This window comes from Gasterosteus aculeatus, chromosome 1 (assembly GCF_964276395.1).
Source record: "Gasterosteus aculeatus chromosome 1, fGasAcu3.hap1.1, whole genome shotgun sequence".
Classification (NCBI taxonomy): Eukaryota; Metazoa; Chordata; class Actinopteri; order Perciformes; family Gasterosteidae; genus Gasterosteus; species Gasterosteus aculeatus.
Window position 1 is genome coordinate 9653311 of NC_135688.1, and position 25295 is coordinate 9678605.

The 25295-nt window shown below is 44.9% G+C and overlaps 1 protein-coding gene across 3 annotated transcripts in view; it reads right to left on the bottom strand.

Annotated features, from left to right (window-relative positions):
* The window catches only part of rsrc1 (arginine/serine-rich coiled-coil 1), a 96312-nt gene that overhangs the window by 33173 nt on the left and 37844 nt on the right, over positions 1-25295 (bottom strand). For all 3 annotated transcript variants that reach the window (XM_078098283.1, XM_040174201.2, XM_040174212.2), the window contains exon 6: positions 16895-16946. In XM_078098283.1, coding sequence (XP_077954409.1) covers positions 16895-16946 — 52 coding nt within the window. The remainder of the gene's footprint in view (positions 1-16894; positions 16947-25295) is intronic.

Sequence of the window (25295 nt, forward strand, 5' to 3'; positions counted from 1 at the left end):
ATTTAAAAGACAGTGTTACAGGGTCGCAAAACTGGCCTAAAAGCCACTAATGACATCAGCGCTGAAAAGAAATCATTGATCAACGGCATTATGGGAAATTACACTATCCCCCAAAACTGGATCAAAGTGAATGAAGTGGCTTAGCGGGGGCTTCACTGGGGCTCTGTGGACAGGAGACGGGATTATCACCCCTGGACACGCACGGACACACACACCTCATTAACACGGCATACGAGTATGTTACAGGACACACATGATTTTGTTGTCCACGAATACTATGTTTTTGTTTTTTTGGTTGATGTCAAACCGATCAACTACTTAACTTCACATGCTCTCTTATAACGATTACCTCAAATAAATGTTGTACACAGAAATAACCGTTTTATAATGCGGCCCTGGCCTAGTGTGAGCGGGCCTCATGTCCAGGACCTGTGGAGGGGTCCACTGGGGGAATGAATAAAAGAAAGGGGCCCCTGCTGGTTCATCTGGCCATCTATTGGAGTCCCGAGACCGCTGTTTGCCCGCCCCACCAGCCCCACCACTGGCCCCCGAGGGCTCCCAACCTGCTGCTAGGGGAACCCTTCATGTGTCATTAAAGGTTCCCAAGCTGCAACACACACACACACACACACACACACACACACAGAGAAAACATACAAAAGCAAAACGTGGTGCTTTCAGAGCAGTGATTATGTTTACATGCCAGGCAATTTCTCCGATAAGAACTCAATTAAAACAATTAAGCACATTTGAGCTTGTTCTGATAATTACTGACACTGGATTCTAGTCACATTATTAAAAGGAAATTGGATTCATGTATACACTTTAACTACTGGAGCAAAAACACTGCTTGGAATGCTGGAGGGAACCAGTGATGTTTAAATGTAACATCTTGGATCTATTTGTGAACATTCAACAGCCAGTGGCCACAGTTGGGTGTTAAATCATACTTTCACACGAGGAGATGAGGGGAGCTCGTTATGAGCAGCGCGGTGTTTTGGAAAGGCTTAAAGACTAATCCAATCAGCTGCAAAGTGATTTTGGCTTTTGCCAGAAAAACAAACTAAACTAAATTAAATAACCGCCGAAGCTCAGAAGACCAGTTTCACGCTGTAAAATTATTGCATCTGGAAAATACAATGATTACTTTCGCAAATTGATGATTAGGAAGGAGGTTTTAACAACAAAGACTTAAAGGTTTAAGGGGGTGTTAGTGTTTCCAAAAGCATCTGTGTAACAAAACTGTTAAAAAGAAAACTTTTTTTTTCCCCCCTTCATAAAGGGCCGTTACACAATGCCTGGGCTTACACAGGCATTGTTTTAACCGGGGTTTTCTGAGGGAATTTTCTGGCCTACTAAATATTGAGGACAAATATAAAGTAGTTGTTGTTGGCCATCATCTTCGGCAGGAGTTCAGGGGGATTCAGAAGGGGGGGGGGGGGGGGGTGTTAAGATGATTTGTAGGCCTCTCCTATCAGATCATCTAAAATGTGAGTGATTACACCGGTAATAAGCTGCAAGACGATTCTGGCACGGTCTGTGTTTAGGAGATAAAGGGCGAGAGACAGGGAGAGAGCGAGAGAGACCTGAGAGAGAGACAACGGAGAGAAGGAGAAAGAAGGTGGCAGATTATTTCTCAATATTACCACATGCCAGGACGGCCATTCTCCTTCTCCTTCAGCTTTCCCCCTTCCTCTTTCTATTCAGACATCCAGTTGTGCTTGGCCAAACAAATAGCTGACACTGCCTCATCAAAGCTTGGGATTGGCAGCCCGGGCCAAGTGGGGTTGTTGACAAGCGAGGGCAGTGAAAGAAGAGGAGAGGAAAGAGCAAGACGGAAAGAGAGACAACAGAAATCCCTGCCGTAATTCCCCAAACTGTAATCCACTGAGGTTTAATGGTGTGTGTGTGTAGGGGATTATACATTTATCATCAATGTTCATCCTTGCTGTAGTACTAGGTTGTGTGTCTGTAACTGTCAGGGTTAGTGTGTGTGTGTGTGTGTGTGTGTGTGAGAGAGGAGAAAAGCCAGCTTGTATAGACGGCCAAACAATGCCGGCTGAGGGATTTAAACCCTCGCTCTCTATCATATCACCACATATCCTGGCCAATTCAGAATAACGACTACTCCATTCACTGTGGCTGATCCCACCGATTAGTCCTGATCTGGAGACGCCCCCCAACAAAAACGCACACAAACACACACACACACACACATACACACACACACACTCTTCCGCTCACCTCTACCACTTGCTCTTACCATGCGACAACAAAAACATTCCCTTGTTACTGTGTGTCACCACTCGTCTGTAACTGTGCCCCAGCAGGGGAGTAATCAAGACCCCCGAAAGCTTTCTGTAATTACTAGAGCTCTATCAACTGAAGGTCAAAGGTCACACAGGGTCCCTGGCAGGTTTTACTGTAGAAGGGGGGATTAAAAGGTTGGTCACGATTAGTAACATTTACACATCTATTTCGCTGCTGCAGCTTAACTGAACTGCGATAGATACCAAGAGGTGTTTCCTTCACTGATATAACGGGACAAAATAATAGAGACACCTGTGAGTATGAGGCAACACAATCAGAGTTGAATGATCACTTTTTATTTTTTATTTTTATAGTTTCAACACAAACATTATCCCCTGGGTGAACTTGGATTCACTGCAGGTGTGATGCAGCCAAATAGTTTATGTAGGTGTTCCAAAAGCTCGTGCAAACAGGCCCATTGTGGATACATTTCTAAAACAAAACCTACTTCCTCACTGATTTTGAATGTATCACGGCATTGCCCGTCCCTACGCCATTATGCAGCCCACCACTGACATTTAAAATGTTAAATTTGTACCTGACCGCAGTTATCAATTATAAGACTACAGAGTCATGGAGTCATTTCTTTAAGGATTAGGCTACAGGCCGTAACTCTAAAAATAAAGCCCCTGCCAAAGCAGAGGGCTCGGGCAAAATGAAAATGCAAAACATCACTCAAAGAAGATTAACCCGGCTCCAATTTTATCTCCACGCAACTGTACATTCCTGGTACATTACTTTGTGAAATGAACGCCATATTTCAACTATGTAACTCTCCACAAAAAAGAACCTTCAAGTACGGTGAGATCCTTCCACTTAATATCATAAAAAAAAAGCTGTGGTGTGTTTTGATGTTGGACAAGCCTTCATACTCAATCTCTTCAATGTAATCCAACCAAACCAGATCTGTCATGTACTCAAAAACTGGACCTCCTGTTTCCTCACCCCTACCTGAAGTAATGCAGATGTTTTATATACTTATATGACCAATGAATTCCCTTCTTTGAACGACGGGAATCAGCTGAGCGGTTCGATAGATGACCCGTGGCCGTTGTGACCCTTCAGGTATGCGACTCTCCCTATTAATGGAGGCCACTTGTGGGGCCTGGATCTGGCCCCTAAAAGTGTCCACAAAGCCGCGGATCAAGACGGGTTTATTCTGAGTATGAACAGATCAATCTCTGCGGCGGCCTGGTCCGGCTTTGCCACTAAGAAGACATGAATCAAAACTGAACGAGACAGATTAGCCCTTGGTAACGAGAAGTAATGCTTGAGACGTCAGAAGAAAATATTTCCACCATCAGCACACGCGGGGCCCGGACATCTCTCTTTCAAAGTGACGCGCAATAATTCATCGTGCGCAGACACTCAGACAAATGTGCATTAGTGAACATGTGTCCTGCAGATGTAGGTGCTATGAAAAACGCCCTGTTCTGTGCGTGTGTGTGTGTGTGTGTGTGTGTGTGTGTGAGGGAAACACAGAGAGACAAGAAATACCTGAAGAATCCAAATGTATGAGCAGAAGAAAGAAGAGAAATTAAATGAACATTAATTCTCTGCCTGCAATTCTCCCAGCTGGAGGAGATGAAAGAGGAGCAATGTACTTTCTGATATTTATTTCTCCTTAAACACACAGCTGGAGTTCTGGTGTGGGAGAAGGGGCCTTGGTTGGGAGGGGTCGGGTACCCCTTATTGCCTGGTTTACTAATTAGGCAGAAATATGCACGATTGAGCCAACGGAGGATTCATTTAACTGTTTATTTCTCTTCACTCCTGCACTGCAGGTTTAGACTGAGAGAGGGGCGGGCGGGGGGGACCGTTGGGTGTGGAACTTTGGGCAAATCAGATGAGTGCGTGTGGCCTTTTGTAAACAACGGGGCAGCGCCGGCCTTTTGAATAAGCGTGGGTGGATGTCTCCGTCATCAGCGCCCCCCCCGCGCCACACAGAGCAGGGCTGTTTGGGTTGTTATGTCTGAGTGTGGACAGCACATGCAGGGCCAAGATAAACATGGCAAAGACACCAAGGGACACTGTAAGGCAACACAAACATTTTGAGATAGGGGACAGAACTAGGAATTGAGCATATGGGATGACAGCCGATGGAGATCAGGCAGAATAAATCCGTTACACTTAGAGCGCAATATGAATGTTTGCTTTAATCATGGAAGGGCATCCCCCCCCCTTACGACAAACTGGGGAGTCCGCGTGAAAGTCATTCTCAAAATGACACAAACTTTGGGATATTTCGGATGTTGACAATCCTCCAGCTGTTGTGTAACACTGATTATAAATCAACAAACTTACAGTCCGTGATAGATTTCCTAAATTTCAATAAGATAGAACGCATAATTTAATACAAATCTGGAACACATCAATTTTACTCCGGAAACAAAAGGGGCCCAAGCTAGCAGGAGTTCAAAAGCAGAAAACAGATTTGGTCTTTAGCTGTCCCTGGATGCAAAAGTAAGGAGCTAATGGAAGTAAAATGTAATTAATATCCAAAGGATGAGTTTCTTATTGGGGCATTTTAAAAGACCTTGAATATTCTATGGAACGACATCCAATTTGATTCTAACCTTTTTCTTAATGGCCTCTGTCGACAACATCCTCCAAAGCCAGAGTTAACAGAGTTATTTAATTTTAAGCGATCGCAGGGTTAATGCTGGGATTTACCAGTGAGATCCCCCCCCCCCCCGCAGTAATGGCGGCTTGTTTACTTCTGGATTCCCCTTCACTGTAATTCTGAAAACTTGCCACACAGATGAAAGACGGAGACGGGAAGCAGAAGATTGAGAGTGGGAGACAGAAGCATGTAACAGGAGGGAGAACAGAGAACTAATAAGCTGAGTGTGTCTGTGTGCGTGCGCATGTGTGTGTGTGTGTTGTTTGGGGTAGGGTAACAGTGCAATCTGTACAAAATTAGGACTCCATTAGAAGTTTGAAACAACTCATGACTTCCATCTGTTTCCGAGGCCCGAAACGTGAGATTGGAGACGACAGGTGTCTAAATGTTTATCAGCCGCACTGCGTTTATTCCCCGAGTCTCAGAGTCAGGAGGAAAAATGACCCACACTAATCTAATTCAAACTAACATTCACTTTGAAAGGGTGCTGGTGTGACCAGAATAAAAACACATGCTGTTCAAAACCATTGGAGTCACTACAGCATGTGCTGAGTCGGCGTGTAGATTTTTAACTCTTCAGCCCCAGGAGGATACACGCCAACGTAAACATGTGCGTGCACACATGCTAGTGCATCAATCTTTCCAAAAAAGACAGTTGTAATATGTAACTTAAATAATCAAGGAGCTAAAAGGTTGTTGACGCCGAATTAGTTACAGAACTGAAAGAAGTAATATGTAGTATGTTAATGACCAGTAATAAGTAGAATAAGTTATTCCAGTCCAGCGCCTCGGGACTATTTGTCCTCCTAAATTGTTTAGATGTATAAAGCTAAAAAACAGGAAAAGAAATATTTAGCTAAAATATCAGCCCGAGAATCTGGAGGACAGGTATTCCTTCTAGTAAAGAACAACATTGCAGACTGTAGATGATGGCATTGATGACTTAGAAATGGTTATTGAAACTACCTTTATAGATGAGATCCATTATCAAAGGACGCCATTAATAGGACACAGTTATCAGGTGCATGATAAGTTAATGCTAGACTGACTCATTAAAATGAGTCAAATGACAGAGAAGCTTGAACCGGTGTTTTACACAACTGGTCTTTACTGAGTGTTCTTTGTATAGATTCATGAAGCCAAGGTTTATATTTAATATAAAACTAAACTGAAAACGGAACCATGCATGTCAGTATCTGAAATAAATAAATCCTTCCTTTGTTATGGAAAGAAATATTCCCCAACCATCAATCATTTAGCTTTTCACCCAACTTGAAAACAAAGGGAAAAAAAATGTTGACAATCTGAAATAATTTCACATCTGGAAAACAGATTAATGCATTTATTTATTTTGCAGTTATTGCCACATGTTGAACAGCAAATCGGTGGTTTCAGCCAATTTTTGTTTTACCCAGAATGCTCGGCGTCCCGTCAGACCCAGAACACAATGTTCTTCTCGTCTCTCATCATCCCAAATTATTTTATCAGTATCAGCCTCTGCCATGAAACCGACTCGTCATAATCTTCCTCTGCCACAGCCACGTTTTAAGCCCTCCCTTTTCCAACCTGCAAATCAGCCCCCATTCCGCCGATCCACCTCCACATTTCACCACCCCCCTCTCTCTTCCTCCCGGGGGGAAGCAATCGCTCACCGTTGAGGTGTTTTACACAGATTTGTTGCCAATTTGTTTGCTTTCCAGTGGAAAAGGTAAATGTAATAATGAGAGGGGAGAAATTCATTAAACAGGTGTACGAGATACTTTTAAAGTGCGAGCGGAAGATTCATTGGGATGTTCACACGGCGCATAATCATGCCTCCGTCTGCTCGGCCAGCGACGGCATAAAACATTTAATCCGGGATGAACACTTTCTGTCGTTTTCTCTCCTCTGGACCCTCTTCCTCTAAACCCGCCGCCCGTCTTCTTCGCTCTCTCTCTCTCCCTCCCTCAATCTCTCTCTGCGACTGCCAGAAACCACAATCATAAAATTATTAAAATGCTGTTTGGCTGCCATTAATCAGTGGCGGCGATAAATCCTTGTGTGGGAAGTGACAGGGCATTAGTCACATACCTCTTGGCCTCAACCGACAGAGAATAATGAGCCACGAGCCGGACCGGGTCAATCATAAACTCATCAAATGCGTCATTTAATTTCTTCATTTAGACAAACACAATTTGTTTATGGGAAAGATATCAGGTGTTGTGGAATGAGAAACGGCGCTGAAACGGCGGTACATTAATCAGGGCTTGATTACACGCGACGCTGCGGTTGTTTATCCTAATTTCATTCATTTCCATCAACAAAGCAAACACAGGCGAACACAGCCATTAGTGATGGTCGGGGATGGCACAATTACAGCCGCGTATTAAATAAAGTGATGATGAATGGTCCAATACAAACTAAAACAAAGGGGGTTTTATTACTTCAATTCCATCCCAGTCCTCGCCCTCGTGTGTGTGTGTGTGTGTGTGTGTGTGTGTGTGTGTGTGTGTGTGTGGAGCCCCGCTGGTGTGAAAGGAGAGAAGAAGAAACTGTTTTGACTGCTTGTGGAGGACAAATTGGCGAAGGAATAAAAAAATGTGGGGAAGCACAAACTTTTGAGAGAACTATTAAGTTCTTTGAAATGACAGTTGGTTATATATGATATCAAATGACAGCCTCGTGCATGAGAAACTACCATAACGGTTACATCTCTATTTGAAATCAGTGGGCGTGCCTGTTATCAAAGCAGCTAAACCTGGAGGTGTAACAGATATATTCCATTTACCTACATGCACACTGCAGCGTACTTGCACCCACTCACGCAAATAAACTGATAAAGGGGGGGAAGTAACGTCAGAGAGACAGGTTTTTGATCATGTAAAGCTCCAGAAGCAGCGTGTTTCCGTTGACTTTCAGCCAAACCAACCAACCAACCTTCAGACGACAACCAACACTTCCTTAAACAGAGCTGTAAAATGAACCACTTCTGATTGCATAATATAGTTCACACTTCGACGGAACCTTAAAGCTGCTCCAGGCCAAGAAAATATCCGGCAAATAACCTGTTGTAAAGCCCAACATGTTGTTTTTATTCTTAGCTTTCTATGCAGATTATAGGACGAGACATAACGTTTTCGTTGGTGAGCTTCAGAGGTGCTGGTAGGTAGATTGTGTGTCCTTTGGACAGAGACAGGCTTGCTGATGACAGCGGTGTCAATCTGTTTGGTGATCTTAAGTGACACTGTTTTCTGTGTATAGTCCATATCAAAACAATGTAATCTGTGTGTGTTGTGTGGGTGCGTGCTCATCCTTGAGTTGGAACAAATGTGTAGGATGCATAGAAACAAAACAGGAGAATCAAACCAACCTAAACGTTTCTTATTCTAACCTTCGAGCTTCTGCTCCCCCCTCCTCCAAACACTGTACTATCACATTAAGCTCCTCCATTGTTCACATGAAGCCCTGCAATTAATCACTTGTGTTGTGTCTTGGCCATCTCGTTCTCGGACAGTAAGGCAGAATAAGTCACAATACGTGCAACTATGAGACCTGAGAGTCTCAAAGTCATCACGATACGAGGACTTCATCAGTCAAAATGTCTGGATTTATTCAGAAACAAAACTCAACTAGCTGTAAAAAGACAAAATGTGTTTCACCTGTCGACTAAGTGACACCAAACAAGCCTTGGAGCTGTTGTTGCCATTCAGGGTAATGCAACCGATCAATGGAATCACCTAAAGAGCTATTAGAAGAAGCCAGTGTGATGAGTGCACGGAGGCCGAGGCTGCAGCCGCATTCTCACCATCATCTATAACTGGAACGCTGAACATCCATCCGCCCGTCTTCTCTACCGCCTTATTCCCGTTCAGGGTCGCACAGGGAGGCCGGGGCTGGTCCCCTCACCTGACTAGTCAATTCAACACAAGTGATTTCCACTTGACTTATTTTATCACTTGTTAAACCATGAGGCTGTACCAGCCGGGATAACGGAGGGTCCTCAGACACCCTCTGCTGAGATGTGCTCGCTTTGACATAAAAATGTGTTTTTCAGTGGAAAAAATAAAAAGCTGCATCAAGTCTACCTTCAATGTTGCAGATCAATAGTACATGAAAACTATTGTAAAAGCACACCAAGATGTTGCTATGGAGGCAGTGTACATTTTGAGAAAAGTTACTGATTCCAAGTGATGATTTTTAAACCATGACGGTGCTGTGAGAGCGGAATGCACAGGTTCACACGCCGCTAAGATTCATTCGAGTCAACTCCAGGGCCGATAAGACGGCTGCATCCACTGCACAATGAAAACAATCAAACTTAAAAGACAGTTCAATCCTTTCCCGACTTCTCCTTGCAAAGGTGCCCGAGCAATGAAATCTTTATACCTTCCACGGGGCGAGAATTCGATAACACTGCTGTTAGCGGTAGCCGCAGTCTTTCCTCCTCTCCTTCTCATCTCGCTCCGTCCGCATTCTTTGCATTCAGCCTCCCTCTCCGCCCCCTCCTAAAAAAGCCCTGAGCGCCTGCCAGCGGTCCAAGGTAATTAAATTACTTAGCAAAGTTTACTTAACAGTAAATGGTTAGCAAAATTTAAGGTGATTGCAAATTTGCTTTCATTCCACATCAATGCCAGGCCTATTTAAGGCACGTCTGCAAATAATTAGCACATACATTTGCATCAAAATCGTTTATACCATATGTTGCAGAATTATGGAAAGTAGCAAATTAAAAATATTCTTTTTTTTCTGTTATGGAAATGACTACATGTGGTGAGCAGAGAGAGAGAGAGGAAAGGAGGACTAGATCTCCCCATGTGTCTCTAAACGCCGACAACAAGGAGGAGAGAAAGAAAGAGCGAGGAGGGCGCAGAAATGATTCCGTTTGTATTTGAAAACATACTCATGACGGTCTTTTTCAAGCGCTTACCAGATGCTGTTTGAAATCTGCCCACAGAAGAATAACAAAGCCATCTCAATCTCTGACTCTCACACATAAACAGAATCAGAGAATTTCCTTTCAGTTGCTCTCTGGTGCAGTAAATATTGTTCACTGGAGATGCACAGAAAACAGAATCCCAATTCCGGCTCTCAGCTTGTTTTAAAAGTCAGACCTGCCGATTCAGATTTCCTTTGATAGAACTCTAATATGTAGGTTTCTCACCACGGGGCCCAAAGAGTTAACCACCGCAGTCCTAGATGTCGCCCTTTAGCCATCGATTGGCGTTACTTCAAAACACATTCCGGTTGAAATGAGTGTGATTGTATTAAAACTAATGACCTTTCATGTATTAATGTGTATTATTAACTGCTCAGATATAGTTTGAGGAAGTCCAAATGCAGAACATGGTTTCTTTTGTAATATTTTGCTGGGAAAACAACTAATTGTTCAAAAACTAGAGCTCGACGGTATCATAATCAAGTCTGCTTGCTCCACGAGCCCGTCACAGCATGGGAACCACTTCCATGAGAAAGAAACGTGTCTCATTAAGTAACAAAAGCTTTTAAGGCTGTTTGCTAGTAGGCCATAAGTGAGCTTCATCTTTTCATATGCACTCATCACCCAGTTCTCAGATTACGGATCACATTACAATACTCTCAACCGAACAATGGGGAATCTTGAAGTTGTAGGCGTTCGGCAGAAGTGGGTCCAACATTCAAAGACGTTTCACTAACATGGTCTCTGAGGTACGTTACGTCAATAAAAAAAAACACAAGGGAAGTGATACGGGAAGAGACTGATGCTCTTAGTTTGCGGAGCAGTACGAGCGGTGATTTGGTGAAAAAAACGGAGGAAGACGAATGACGAGCAGCAAGAATTGTCTCCTCTGCACATGTAGGTTGTCGGCAGCAACCTGCTCACGTTGCAACTTGAGATGAACATTTTTGTGTCTTAGTTTCAAAGTCATTTTCATCCATTTCTTGGGTCCAAGCACATTGAGGAGTCTTTCTCAGAGCCATGCTTGCAGATGTTCTGCAGCGGGTGTTTCGCCTGGCTTTTATTTGCGTGTGAAATTTGCAAGACGGCACTATTAGCAGAAGGTAGGAGGAAGAGAGGCCGGCCTGTGTTTATTATACCCATAAAACAAACCAAAAATCCATTGTACATAAAGCTCTGATCCATACAGTCCTCAGGTCACTCAGCCCGCCCCGCCGTGGAGAGACACATTTGCCTTGGAAGGGTTATTTCTTACCGAAATAAAGGAAATCCAGTCGTAGGTGTAGAGGACTACAGAGACCCGTCTCAAACACATCCATTCTTTAAACTCACATGCACATTTTAGAGCGTCAACACACTAGTTTTGAGGAGGTGCCTGAGGCACAGCGCCCTCGCTGTGAGGTATGGCTCTCGAACGGCGCTCAACAAACCCGTCCATCCATCCAACCATTACATTACAGTACATGTCATTTAGCTGACGCTTTTATCCAAAGGGACTCACAATAAGTGCATTTCAACCATAAGGATACAAACTCAAAAGAACAAGAAGAACCATCCATCCACCCCTCTCATTGGGAGGTCAGCCGGTCCGTCACCAGCGTCAATCTGCGACTAAGTGAGCGGCCGGGGCTGTTTGATAAAAGCTTATTCAGGTATTTGGTTCATCCCTCCCTCCCTTCCTCCCTCCTTCTCTCTCTCTCTCTGTCTCCCTCTCAGACATAATTACGACTGTTGACTGGAACAGTGAGGTAATGGCACATAAATTCAGCTGATCAATGGCTACAGAGACTAAATTACAGGACATCCCTGCGCCATTATCCTTCCAAAGGACGACAGGAGACACGTTTCTGCACAGATTCAAAGGGGATTTCTGTTGTGTGATTGTTTTGTTTGTTTGAATATGATATTGTTACAATTACCCCTTTATGCTCAAAAACAAAACAGTTCAACCAAACAGAAGGAAAAAAATGAGGAAAAACTAGAAATTAACGTATCAAACTAAATCCCGCTAATGTAGCTAACCTGGAAGCATCTCTGTGGATGTTTCAAGTCGAAGCCTTTAAGTGCTGCAGGGTAAACATTTGCAAGTTTCCTCAGCGGACCAAGATGTTTTAATCATTAAACTCCTTGAGTCATGATTAGCTGTTTTATTCCACCCCCCCCCCTCCTTGCTCTATCTGATCTTTGACTGAACCTTTATAGTTACATTAAAACAAATTCAGCAGCAGTAATATTGCAAGACAGAGCGGAACACAAAAAAAAAAAAAAAACCTGAACCTCACTTTTTTTTGCTTTTGAAATGCTCCAAGCAAGTTGTTTACCATTTTTTGTTTGGCAGAAAACACCTCCACAGCAAAAGCCCTCCTTTCAGTTCAAACTGCTTAAAGTCTGTTTGTGAAGTGCTGCTGCTGCTTCCAAAAAAAACACCTTTAGTAAAGAGAACATGTGGTTGGGAGTTATTACCGGGTAATTCCCTTATGTTTGTACAAAAAAAGAAATCCCCTTTGAAATGGCGGTCGCTGCTGAATGGCATTTGTGACAATCACCCCGGTTGGTCCATATGACCGAAGTTACGTTAATACGATCACGAGGGATAACGTGTGATAACCATTATTCACCGGCCAACAAATCCAGCGGCGTCCGAGAGACGACCGTAAAAGCTCAGAGGCTGTGAGAAAATTGAAAGAACGAGGACGGAGGAAAGTTGATGTTAAGGGGGAAAAGGAAAAAAAAAAAAAAAAACGCAGACAGCCCAGGGAAATAAAGAAGGAGATTTAGGCCGTGTAAAGCGCTGGGTCTCGTCTCAGCCTCCCCATCCCCGTCACCTCTTTCCCTGGCAGAACAAAGGGCGGCAGCCTCCTAAATGTGGCGCATTAGCCCTTTAGTTCCAGGGGGGGTAAGGTGACACCCTCCATGTATGTGGTCTGTTCAGCACACATCTGTCAGGGCCTTAGGGGGTGGGCCGGGGCGGTGGGGGGGATACTGGAGGCACAAGGAAGACGGCGCAATAGAAGCGGAGAAAGGGTGCGTATGTGGGACCCCTGCTGCGACCGAGGAGCCTAATACCCAGTGTTTGCTGTGGAAGAATTAGTCCTATCGCATGATGCTGCTGAGCTTAGCTGACCCCCCTTCACCCTCCCCACCTCTTTATGTCACTCACTCAATCAGAGAGCAGACGGGAACAGACAGAGACATACTCCTACAGACATGATAAGACGTCCACATGAACCACTACGTTGGGGGCAGATGATGTTCAGGATGTACAGAATCACGTCACCCCTGGTCAATCGGGACGGGGGGGGGGACTATTTAACGGATCTTAAAAATGTAGTAAAAAAAATATATATTAAAAGACGAGATGTCAAATTTCACACAGTTGGATGTGAGTCACCGCTGCCAGAAAATGGGTTACAGCAAAAAAATAATAGTTACACCGTAATGATGGAGGTTTTCATTGGATTTGCTTATCTATTCATTTATTTGACAACCGTACCACTCAAAAAATGCCAAATCAACTAATAAAATCTTTGTTGACAGACAACGGGTTAGTCGACAAGATAAAACATCCCCCCGACTCCAGCCAGGTGTCAAACAGACAAACTGAAAAGAGGAAGTTAATTCAGACTAGTGAGACCCTGCCAAGTTCAAGCCTCTGATGAGATCTTAAGGATTGTTTGTTTTTGCTGCTGTCAAAGGTTTAAATAGGGAGAAGACGGAGGTTTTGATGACCCCTGGCCCTCGGGTCCTTAGTGGGTGTTCTGCCAACACTCCCTATTGACGTGTGGATAAGGAGAGGCCCGCTGCTGAGAACAGTGCTCATGCTCATTCGAGAGGAAACGGACACCGCTCTGAAAAGAGCAAAGAATCTTGCAAGTGGCTGAAAAGAAAAGAGTATAATACACATGTAAGGGTGCTGTGTGTGTGTGTGTGTGTGTGTGTGTGTGTGTGTGTGTGTGTGTGTGTGTGTGTGAGAGAGAGAGGGTATATATAAATAAAAATACTTGAAAGTTCTTTGCTTACATACGTACATAAATAAATATATATGTATGTGGACAGCAGGCACAGATAATTAAGACAGCGAGGATGACACATAGTAGACAGCTGCTTTTGGTTATGACCTAGACACCATATATACTGTCCAAATATTTCCAGCTGGACATGAATGAATCATGAAATTATCTCTATTAATTGCCATTTTCTAATGGCCACCGTTGAAATTCAAATATATTTTAAATATTTTAAAATAAATGATGAATATCACAATTAAAAAGTCAACATTCTATGTACGTAGTTAAGCACATAATTATAATAACAGGGTCAGTTTTATTAAACTAAAAGTGATGGGAAGCAGAAGAGTTACAAATAGTATTTTAGCGAAAATTATCTTATTATTGTGTGAATTATTAAGTGAATGTCCTGAAAATATGAGGTGTAATGTGATATGTGTGTGTGGGTGTGTGTTTGATATGTAGGCCAAGCAGGAAGTGACCCATAAACATATCCATCCAGCTCTTTCATTGGGGGCCAGTGTTGCCCTCCTCCTCTCACCTCGTCATCCCACTCGACACACACACAGAGACACACACACACACACACTCTCAAAGCCCCCAGTGAGCGCTAAGCAGGCCAGCGGGCCAGCCGACGGGGCTCATTACAGGTCCACAGAGCCCCCCAACACAAAGGCCTGAGCCGCTTTAGCCATGGGATGATCTGCTCTCTACTGACTAGAGAGAGTCCATAGACGGACAAAAGGTGGGAGGGAGGGGATGGTGGAGAAAGAGGTGGAGGAGAGAAGAAGAGAGGAGAGCCACGGGCTTTAAGGATGTCAGGAGACCCCGAGAGAGAAAGCCTGGCGGGCGCTCAGAGAGGAACGGAGGGGAGAAGGAGGAGGAGGCTTAAGCTCCACGGCTACGTCAGGACATTAACATTCACACAACCTCCCAACATCTGCTGCTTCCTTCTCGCCCTCCATCCCTCCCTCTTTCTATCCATATCTCCCCTCGGCCCGCTCGAAACGCTGGAACAAAGACAGCGGGACGGCGGAGAGCGAGAGGACAGATAGACGGCAAGGGACAGGCAAAAAGCAAATGGGGAGAAAAGATGTGAGGGTTGGCGGCAAATTATTAGAAACGCGATTTCAATTAACTTAATTAATGCGGCCACTCAATGGCTAACCACACAGGAAAGGAAAGGCAGCAGAAATAAAATGATGAATCAGTCCTGTTACCAAGAAATAACTGCTCTATCAAGTAGAGATCAGCTGTCCAATTGTATTTTACTGTACATTGTTATGAGCGATATTATCACAGGCACCTGAAGGCCTGATACAGGCCAGAGCGGGCTCTCTGGTGGAGACAATCTTTGACGGGTCCATAAAACTGTTCTGTTGGAAGCCTCTAGGAAAGAGAAGAAAACCAGACACATGTCCAGTGCATTAAGCCCTCTCCACTAGTCCTACGTTTGGCCCTGGGCCCGCGTCTGCCCCAGTCTGGCCCGCTGCACTCAGAGCCACATGCTCATATTTATGACGCTTCCCCACCATTAGGGCAACATTAGCCTGGAGATGCGGGGCGTCCGATCCGCAACCCAGAAAATATTTAAGCAAACGGAACACAGGCCTCCATTTGTCCTCCACCTCCAAATATCCTGAAATTTCCGCGTTTATACTACGTTTGAAAGTATGATGAAGTATGCTGAGCATGCGCCGGAAAGTTGGAACCCCAGAGAGGAAGGGCGGCGTTGATCAGTGGCGTTCATTAAGGCGGGTCTTAAGTGAAGTTAGTGTGTGGCTGCCGGGTGCTTTAGAGATGATGTATAGATGCCCGCTTCTTTCATATATTTCCTGTGGTGAAATTAGAGCTCTGTTCTGAAGTGGTGTGACCGCCTGCCTGTGTGCGTGTGTGTGTCTGTGCGTGTGTGCGCGCATGACTGTAAACACGAAGACATCTTTCTCCACAGTCAATCTCTGCCTGTCACATCTGGCTCGCAACTCTACCCCTCGAATACACACTGGAATATATACACCGCATGCATGGTGACAACTATGACTTATGTACTGGGAGGAGTGTTTGAAATTAAGCTGCAGTGAATATAGACCCAGAAGCACTCGGAGCAGAGAGCCGGAGAGGGTGAGTGTGCATTTGTCTTTGTGTGCGGGAGAGATTGTGATGGTGTGTGTGTGTGTGGGGGGGGAGGGGGAGGGGGGTATGCTGTGACTCTTGTGTGTGGGAAAACAAGTCACAAAAAAAACTGTCCCGGCGCACAGTGAGGTGTGCAAGAGGCTGAGGCTTATCTCAAGCTCGGAGAGTTGTAGCTGTGAGATGCTTTACAGATTGATTTTTCTAAACAAAATATTTACATGGTTTGATCCATCACATATGAATAGCCAAATATTCATTTGGATAGCACAAAGGTCGTAAATCGAAGACAGCACCTTCAGGTCGAAGGCCTTGATCATAGTGGTGTAAATTGATGTTTTCATCATTAAATATTCAATATGAGGTATAGAAAATATAGAAATGAAGACAAACGATTTGACCATTTTCTTACTGAACTCTGGAGACAGGAGGGGCCTTTGCATGGACACAGACGTGCCGTGGGAATTACAAAATAGAGATATCTTGATGATGATGATACAAATGGATGTTTCCATCAATTCAAATTACAACATCTCAAAATATAATATTTGAAAAATATCGTAGAAAAATATCGAGACTTGTGACTGCGTGACCCTAAGGTCACATCACATGAGGATGTTTGTGTGTGACAGCAGATGAAGCCAAACAAATTGGTCTGACATTTGTGTGAAAGTGTCGAACCAAAGCAATGAAATCGTCGTGCCCAGCGCCCCGCAAATGCTGCTGTCATGGCCCCAAAAAAGTGTTGGTCAGAAAGCGATCTCTAGTGAAGCAGATTATTGGCCGAGGCTGCTCCACACAGGACTCTCACTCTCTGTCCTTAAGTTAGCAACCCTGACTGGGTTAGTTTCACAACATGGCAACATAACTTTTAAACGGGAAGAGAAACAGAAAATCATTCCATCTTACCTGCAGCCTGCAGCACCATGTGCATTCGGACCTTAGCCTGCTCTGCTGGAGTCTGCGGGAGAGGAACCGACACAACAACAAAAACAGAAAAGTCATCGTTAATATTGCAACGTTGCATTCAACTCCTCGTGCTCGTGGGCGCACGGTACGTTGAGGCAGGCGGAGACCCACCGACGCAAAGGTTCGTCCACCTGTTCGGTACGTGCACCTTCTGCCCGAGTTATCACAAAGAGCAGTTCATGACGGGACAGGCAGCCTTCGCACAGCTTTATCTGTGTAATCGGTTGTTGTGTCCCTGAGGCTTCAACATATTTCACCCGTGATAATGTCTAACTGCGGCCATTATGTCCTCACGGAGCGCCGAGGAACAACTTGCCGATCTAATAGTCTAATCATCCGTGTGTGGAGAAAAAAAACATGTAAAAAAAAAAGAAGAAGAAGAAGAAGAAACTGCTGGTGAAAAAGAGAAAGCATCAACATCTCTTGACACATCAGGGAGAATCAATGAAGAGGAGATGAAAAGAAATTTAGAGACAAAGACAGAAAGTGAGAGGAGAAGAGAGAAAACAAAAGCTGCTGTAACAAGTCTTTGGAGAGTTGGATAAGAGGGCACAGAGAGCACATTTTACAAAGATCACAGCCAAAGACTCAACATATTCCCCATCCCGTGTGTGTGTGTGTGTGCGTGTGTGTGTGTGTGTGTGTGTGCGCGTCTGAAACGCTTAGCGGGCATGAGATGGGGGAGGAGGGGGGCTTTGACAGCTGTATTGGGAGGCGCAGCCCATTTTCCTGACATGCCCTCAATAGGGTCTCGCTGTAATTCCAATATCACTGCTATTAGATTTGAGGGTCTTAATTGTCATGGAAGAATGATGGCTACGACAGGGCTGTAAAAGGCGAGCAGGCTGCAGATTGCTCTCCCAGGTTGTTGTCCCTCTTTCTCTTTTTTTTTACTCCGGCGCTGCCGTGGCGCGGCGGCCCCTCGTTACCATGCAGCGGTGCAGACTGTGTGTAGGATTAGAGAGAAATTAAATGCTAATGGGGAGCGGATCGGAATCCGCTGCCTGGGAGCATCATTTAGACGATGGGGCCGGGGCGTCGCTGACAGGCAGCGCTTCCTCCCTCCTTCCTCCCTCCTTCCTCCCACCATCCCTTCTCCCGTGTAATCCACCCCAGCCACAGCAACGGTGGAGGGTGGGGGGGGGGGGGGAATCTGATTTATCAAACTGTAAACGTGTCACTTTGTAAAAACGTCACCTTTCGGTGGCAGCCAGGGAAATATAATGACCCCTTTTAATGTAGCGGTGTCAGGGTTCTGTTTTCTAGATGGAACGCACATCAAGGCACTGCAGACAGACTGACGCACACTTAACGCAACGTCGATGTCGGTGTGTGTGTGTGTGTCTCTGTGTGCATCCCCTGTAGCAGGTGACATAGTGGATCACGCTCACACTGACTGGCACTGCTCGACAGCTGAAATTACTAATCACTATTATGCTGAGAAGAGGAGGAACACTTGAGGCCTTCACACACACACACACACACACACACACACACACACACACACACACACACACACACACACACACACACACACACACACACACACACACTTTCTATCTTCCCCTCATGGGAAAGTGATACGGGCAAAGATCTGCCCCTTTTTATGCTTTCAGGCATCGTCTGTACAGCAGAAGCAAGGATTACATGCCATAAAATAATGGTCCTGGGAAGGATTCAAACCCAATTAAATGGTGACGGGCTCATCCTGCCGAACAATTAGAAGGACGCGGGAATCGGTCTCGGTGCGACCAGTCAAAGCGGCAACATATCACATCTTAACTAACCTGATCATTGTGTGCTGTGCAATCATCTTGGTTACAGCTTTTCAAAACGCCCCCGTCAGTAATTACATTAGCATTTGTTTACATGGGCCTTAAGGCATGTGTAAGTCTGCGCATCCTCGACGCACAAACACACACTCACAGTGAGCTGTGAGCACAACACAACATCGCATAGAAGGGGAAAACTAAATACTGCTAGGTTGTCTGACGCCTTTAAGACTTTTGAGCAACGTCCTCACCACAGCGATCGGTCGCCGTGGACGAACACCTGCTTTAACGCGTTAAAGCTGCCGTGTGGCCAGCGACGTTTTACCGCAGAAGTGTTGTTCCGTGTGCGATTCTGCCTTGAATTGTTTTTTAAGTAAACACACAGGAGAAAAAGAAGAAGAAAAAAAATCAACAGGACCAGCATGTGCTTCCTGCCTGAAGAACTAAATGAAGGCAGAAACAGGCCAATTAATACCAAATTATCAAGGGATCTGAAATATACTCAGAAGTGAACTCACAACTAAGCAAATATAATGAGACAGAGCCCACACACAAGTACTCGCGCACAAAAACGCATGTTTGTGCCTCCCAACAAACTCTCTATTTCTCTCTCTGGTTCACACGTGCGTGCCCGCTTCCTCTGTGTGTAGTTCATTAGTAAACAATAAAAAGGCGTTAATTGTGTTCCCCAGAGGCAGAACTGTGTTCCCCCCACTAGGGAAGAGGCCCCCGCTGCATCTGAAGTGGCTTCGCCCCTCAATTAGAACTGTGCCTTTCCGACGCACACAAACAAACACGAGGCTCAGAGGACAGAACTGTGTGTGTGTGTGTGTGTGTGTGTGTGTGTGTGTGTGTGTGTATAGAGGGAGTACAGTGGAAATGTGTGTTGGAAATGAGCCGCACAGGGGCTTTCGCTTATCACACTGTGAGGAGAGAGGAAACAGGCAGGGGGGGGGGGGGGGGAAACAATAGAAATAGACAATGGAGACTGATAGATTTTGTCTTCGGAGCTTTACAGACAAACAGGGAGGAGGAGGACGACCACGAGGAAAGGTCAGGAAGAAGAAGTTAAAAAGGTGAAGTCGAAGAGAAATCCCAAACCAAAAATAGACAGGATCGGAGTTTCAGAGAGTAGAAATGTGGCCGATGGTTAGTCATTTAAGCAGACAACTTTACCAGGACTCTTAATTCAGTGTCTTCCTCGTGGTCACTGACACCCTGACACTCAGACACGCTCCTCACAATGACTATTAGAATAGAATAACCACACATACATCGGTTGTGCTCATGAACACTGACATAAATTGTTTTCTAAAGAGAATAAAGATCCCGCCTTCTTTCCTTTCCTCCACACTTTGACCCGCACATAATTCAACAACATACAGTAGGAAATGGATTTTTCTCTCACATCGAGGTGTAAAGGAAAGTTTTTATTATTGACATCCTCCTTTATAAGTAGCTGTCATAAATGATCCCACTATTTTTAAGACATCACCGCCAGCACAGACACCCACACCCGCTTCGATGTGACAGGAAGCCCTGTCTGCTCGTTGTGGGCCTCCAGCTTGTTTCCCTACCTCACCACGGCGACGACAGACACACTGAGACACGCTTAGCTGAGCCTAAGTGCCCAGCGTCTGTCCCATTAGTCAAAAATAAACACGTCCTGTTAGGAAAATAAATAACCTTCTCCAAGCTCGGTAAAAACAATGCTGCGCAGTGTGTAATGAGCGACTGCATGCAGGAAATTTCATCTATTTGTAGAGGTGGTGTGGCCCACGGGCCTATTACCATTATTGGGTCCAAAGGCCGACCAGACCAAGCAAAGCATGGTGGGTCAGAAAATTAATAGATTCCTGCTAGGGAGGCCGGGTGGGGTCAGATGAGGTCAGATAGGCCGGATACGGCAGAACTGTGGGCAGATCTGTAGACCGCCTTCAAGAAATTATTCTCCCTTTATCCTGCAGAAATGTACATTTGAGGAGACACACTCAAGAAAGACGGTTTGACAGCAGCGTACAAGCCAGACTCACGCAAGCACTGACTAAGGGATACAATGAAGGTCCCTGACTGAAAATGCATTAGTTTTAAAGATTGCCTATGGTACTTTTTTTCCTCTTTAAATATTGGCATTTTAAACAGTCTAAAGGAACTGAATGATCATGTGAACGGATCAAATGCAGCACCGTGAACATACGGATTGGTCATGCACTCTGGATGCAGAGAGTGCTGCACCTGTGTTGCAGTTATCTGCTCTTTTCTGCTCTGTATAGTCTACCCCAAATAATCTCAGTAGATCAATGAATCAGTACAATAATCCAATGTGGGTTCGAGTAAACTCACCTGACACATCTATCCAAAACACTGTCTTGAGTCCTTCTACTGTAACATTAATCTCAATAATGGCACGTCTGTGACCCCTATTATCTGTCAATAAACTGTTTCAATATACGCTCACTTTAAACAGGAGTTTATATGCTGAATATTCATCCCATTATATTTTTAAAGTCTTCATCTGTTTCCATTTTTCTTTCATTTGTTGCGTCCTGCTCAGGCGTTCTCCTCCTCTACTCTTCTTCTGCGCCTCCCTCCAGCTCCGCCTGAACAAACACACTGATATATCCCAAACCCAAAAGAAGACAGGGGAAAACAGAGCCCCTAGAAAATGCAATATTTCTGTTTTTAATATCGAGGTCTATAAGATCAGGGCAGAGATGGGTTCCATTGCAATATGTTTATTTATATATTTTCTAAGGAGGGAGAGAAAAAAAAATCTGCCTATCAGTGTATGTATTTGAGGGGCCCGGGCCCCTGCATCGGAGCTCATCTTATATGAAAAATAACGTTGTGTATGGCGATACTTTTATATATAATGGCAATATGGGATCAGGGCTCTTTTACAATGTGCCATACTTCAGGCTAGGGCTAACAGCATTTTATGGCCCCCCAGCAGTTCATCTTCATGTCCCAGGCAGGCAGGAGCACTGCATAATAATGTCGTTTCCTGCCCCCAAATGCTATTTCACAGGCCGGGGCTCATTTCTCAAACTTCACCACTTTTACAATTTCCCAAACTTTTATTCCCGTCATTATTACCAACAAGATTTCATTACGTATTTAGAATGTAAACAAGTCTGAGTAATGACACTCTCCCGTCTCCCTGGATTCATTCCCGCTGATGGTTCTGCTGCTATCTTACGTGCATGTATTCAAACTCTCACACACACACACACACACACACACACACACACACACACACACACACACACACACACACACACGCTAAAAACATGCACGTGCATACAGATACACAACACACCCATGCGCTGTAGTTTGCCCTCAGACAACCACACAAATATAAACTGCCCCAGCCAAGAAACAAGTCAAAGGGAGTAATTTACTACCCTGTGTGCATGCGTGTGCGCATGCATGTGCGTGTTTCCTGATAGGGGGAGGTGGTGGGGGTGAGGGGGGCGAGGGGGGACGAGAGTTTTATACTCAACTCACATAAATCATGTAGAAGAAAAATGAGCAAATGTGCAGGCTAACTCATCTTCTCCCCATCCGGAGAAAATGAAATCACTGGAATACCTATCAAAACTGCAATCATCCAGAGATAATATCTTCTTTGGTCTATCTGCACTTTCCGATTTAATTTCCTCCATGCCCTTGACATCCAGCGATACCATTAAGATGAAGCACATACAGTAAGGGAGTAGTTCTCACGTTTTGATATATGAGATCTCGACGCTTAATGTAATATCATCATTTGAAAATTAATGCAATCTTTCTTTTGTTTGGGGGGAGTGGGATGAGGAGGGGGGGGGGGGGGGGGGGTTTGGAAACACTCAAGGAGCGAGCCAACAGGAGACAGGCGCGAGGATGGGAGAGCAAGACAGCAAGACAGTGATGAGGTCACATGAAAAGGAGACAGAAACAGAAGTGATATGCAAGAGAGGAGGGGAAGACTGGGGAACACTTTGTATTTTGTGGACCCCCCCCCCCCCCTCCCTCCACACCGCTGTTTCCCCCTCATTCTGTGCCAGGATGACATGCAATTACGTCTGGGCCTGCCCCGAGTCAGAGGTCACCCAAATTACTCCATCATTTAGCAGCGCCGCCGAGATATGAGAGAGAGCGAGACCACCCCACCCCGCTCACACCCTCCCCACCCCCGCCGACACATCAAATATCATGAAATCATTAGTGTAATAAGCATGGAAATCTGTTTGCAGATTATCAACACCAACCCCCCCCCCCCCGCCAACACCTCCCCATGTCCGCCTTTATCTGCCCAGAATCTCCCTCTCTGAGCCGTTTTCACCTCTTTATCCTTTAGAATCATATTAGTGAGGAAGAAAGACAGACAGAGACAAAGACAAAGAAAAAAAGAGACTGTGAGAGATAAAGAGCAAGCGTCTAATGAGACAATTAAAGGTGGACACAAAATATAGCAAATAAACGGTCAACTCCTAGTATTTTACGAGTAGACTCGCTCATGTTGGGAGGAGGGTTATGGGGGGCTCATCCCATTCTTGGTGTGCGAGTGAGTCGTCGTCTTGACTCCAGCTGCTGTTGCCAATCCGTCAGTGGGCCAACGGGGCCATTTGCCTCGGTAAACTCTTCACCTCGCCAAGGGACGGCTGGGCCGATGACACCAGCCGTCCCTGAAGGAAGCCATGTGCAACTTTTAGATAAATAAGTGGGGCAACTTTAAACGACACAATGCCCCCAAAACACTTTAAATGTTGCTTCTAATCAAAAGGTTTAGGGAATCGCCGGAATTAGAGGAAGTATGCTTCTTCCATTTTGTTTTCAGCCAGTTAAATAGCTAACCTCATTTAGAAATGCTGCTACTGTTCGAGAATATGCTTAATTGTATTGGTTTGAAAAATTGTCACACATATTGTCACGCCAAAATGACCTCATGTCATCAATAGAGGGACAACAACACAACACAAAAATTTGATTTTAAATTGTCATGTAGTATTGTCACCTATTTTCCACTCAAAAATGAGATATCTAGGGTTCAATGAAGTACTCGACTATCATATACAAACAATGTGAAAACAATTCAGCGTAAACAACGTGTCTGTTATGGATACGGTTCAAATCTAAAACTTTAAATGCTTTTACAAAACTTCTATGTCCCATCTCGACATGTCGCAAATGCTCCAATGACAACACATATGCGTCATTTCAGTTTTCTGTGACATGTGGCCTCGGCCTGAACCCTTGGACCGAGCCGCCTTTTTTCCTCCCGCTCTCTTGTTTCCATTCTTTTTCTTGTTCTCGCCCCTCTCTTCTTCTACGCTGCCCCGGGCGCTGTGTGCGGTAGCACGATGAGTGCAGCTGCTGATTGAGCGAGTGATCCTGATGAGGCTGATTCCTCGTGTATTGATTGAGCTGCTGGCTTTCCACCACTTTGCTCTTAGAAGCTGTGCATCTGCACTGATTAGCTGCTGTAGGCCACCTCTCTCTCACTATCGCTCCGTTTGTCCCACGGCAAGCAATATGTGAATATGCGTCGGTGTGTGTGTGTGTGTGCGTGCGTGCGTGCGTGCGTGCGTGCGTGTGCGTGCGTACAAAAGCAGAAACTAACGCAGAGCGCTGGGAGCAATTAACTTCAGTCTCTTTCTCGGCATCACTACCTATCGCGTTCGCTCAATCTGCTGAAATACCAAAACAAAACCAACATGAACAATAAAAAAAAAAAAAACTCAGACCACATAAATCTTAATTGGACGACTAATTACTACCCAGGTTGTTTGCTCACACAGTTAACTTAACACGAGGCAGCAGCGTTCGTATTCATCGGGAAAAATCAAGCACAATAACTATTTGAACAGAGTTAGACTGACGGTTTCCTCTTTTTTCTATTATCGGTAAAGCACAAGTATGTATGGCTGCTGTGAACAAATGATCAAAATCAATTCAAATCAATTGCTTGATGGCGAGCAGGGCCCCCCGGCAGCTACTTCAAAAGGATTATTTTACTTCGGCTTGGTGACAACTCTAAGTGTCAATGTGGTTAATTCATCAACACAGAGTCATAAACACCTGTTTAGAAACCCTCTAGGATATATGTGCCAGGTACAGAGAGAAACGCCACCTCCGAGGGGGGAGGGGGGCCATTATTTACACTTCTCCGTCCCGAATCGTAATCAGAGTCTCGCGCTCCCCGGGCAGCGGGCAACTACAGGGGAGCAATCTCCCCATGAGCATAAACACACCCATAAATTCAAACACTCAGGATCCACGTATTCAAATTTTCCAGAGATGTACATATTCAGTAAACATACCTGTGTGTGTGTTGTTAAACTCTGAGCGGAGCCCGACCGATACGGAGAATCAAATGCACGTAATAATCTGGTGCTACAGGTCCACCTACGATGAAATGATAATATGTTACATGCTCACACGTCTATATATCCATACCTACACGTTACATTCTATTTGTCTGCGCAGCATCACTTATGGAAATCAGTTCACATTCCTCCACTTGCCTTTAAGAGGAAGTCCAATCCCAACATGAGACACGCATTACCTAATGTTTGCCCAGAAGTTAC